Below are 1,742 nucleotides of genomic sequence, written 5' to 3'. Positions count from 1 at the left end.
ATATAATAAATAATTAACACACACACACACATATATATATATATATAAATATATATNTATTTATATATATATATATATATATATAAGCGTGTTAATATACGTATCTATATATTCATTCGTGAGTAAAAACACACGTCCATTATCTCTGCCACACCTCACACAGGCCTCGAGGTCTTTCATGGGGAAGGTCTTCATGCGCAAGTGGCCCATGGCTCTAACGAGACTGCATCGTTCGCTGCTGGTGGCGTTGAGGTGTGCGTCACCAGATACCTCACCTCTGTCCTTAGTCGACACTTTCGGACTACCCAGGGCATTACTGGTAAATGAAGGGGTATATATATAGGTCACAAAATATGAGGTTATTGTTAATGATGAGGCCATTAAATAAATATATATATGTCATAAGTATTAGGCTTTATTAGTATAGATGACAATATAGATGACGATAACGTAATTGGAGTTGTGTGTATATGTCATGCAAATTAGATTAGATTGTTCTAGAACGCGTTAAAGCAATTCGAGTAGCGTATATATATATATACGTACGAGGTTACATTGGTGTACATGACGACAACGCAGTAAGAGCAGAGTACATATGTCACACATTTACGATGAATACGCACGAGTACACATTTAAAAACCTAAACCCTGAAACCCTAAATCGATGGATATGCATGAGGTTGCTAAATTATATGCGGGGAATTAAGAAGTCTGAGTAGAGTGTATTTACCCCAGGGCTTGTAGTGTATCGTAAAATGAATGAATCTACATGTGTAGCTCCAATACTACGTAGGGAAACATGATGTAACTCAAATGATATACATACATACATACATATATACATAATTGCATACGTAAATAATTACATACATACATACATACATACATACATACATACATACATACATACATACATATATACATACTTACATACATACGACACACACACACACACCAACTCCAGCTCATGTAAATATGTATATACATAAATTCACCCACACTTCCATACACGGACATACTCGTCTTGCAGAACTATGGGAACGCCAGTGATGACAGACACAAAGAGATCAGTGCAGCTGTCGTGCCGTGTTTCAAACAGCACATTGATCAGTTGGCCGTAGAGGTCCACCACATCGTTCTTGGAGGCAGCCCCCAAGTGTTTGAAGATGCGCTCGGCGACTATAGTCTGGGTATGTGGGGGGGTGTAGGTATTGTAAGGTGAATGTTTTAATGATGTTCACAGGTCTATATATAAACAGACAATATCTGTATCTGTGCAATGGACCAAAAGAAAAGAACAAACGCAATGACAGAGGAAAGACATTAAACAGACAACTACTGTACCTGTAAAATGGGCAAATAGACAATAATAAACGGAATGACATATGTAAGACATTGAACAGACAACTACTGTACCTGTGCTATGGCCCGTTTTTCGATTTCCTGCGCCAGAAACGGAGGCAACATCTGATTGATGTTGCGATTCTCAAACACTTGGATCAGTGCGCGGCCAAAGAGATAGTCGTACGCCAACTCCTGTGGGTTCGAGACAGTAGTACAGGCATTTTATTGTGTGTATATATCTATTTATAACGCTATTGGTACGATGATTCCTGTGTCTATGAGAAGATTTTGAAACCAATATATTTTGTCCATACGTAAGAGAAACAGTATGCCTTTGCAAGACACACGCACACACGCGCACACACACACACACACACACACACACACACATATAGATA

The 1,742-nt window shown here is 38.5% G+C and overlaps 1 protein-coding gene across 1 annotated transcript; it reads right to left on the bottom strand.

The window, feature by feature from the left end:
• Nucleotides 1-1,019: 1,019 nt before the first annotated feature.
• Nucleotides 1,020-1,539, bottom strand: SARC_15448 (hypothetical protein; the record flags this gene model as incomplete). Its single annotated transcript, XM_014290431.1, has 2 exons — nt 1,417-1,539; nt 1,020-1,186 (listed from the first exon to the last, which is right to left on the bottom strand). Coding segments are annotated over exons 1-2 (218 nt in total), but the record flags the coding sequence as incomplete, so codon positions are not given.
• Nucleotides 1,540-1,742: the final 203 nt, after the last annotated feature.

This window comes from Sphaeroforma arctica (assembly GCF_001186125.1).
Source record: "Sphaeroforma arctica JP610 unplaced genomic scaffold supercont1.6132, whole genome shotgun sequence".
In the NCBI taxonomy this organism is placed as follows: domain Eukaryota; class Ichthyosporea; order Ichthyophonida; genus Sphaeroforma; species Sphaeroforma arctica.
Note: the sequence above shows the minus strand (reverse complement) of the source record. Positions and strands in the feature narration are given on the sequence as shown.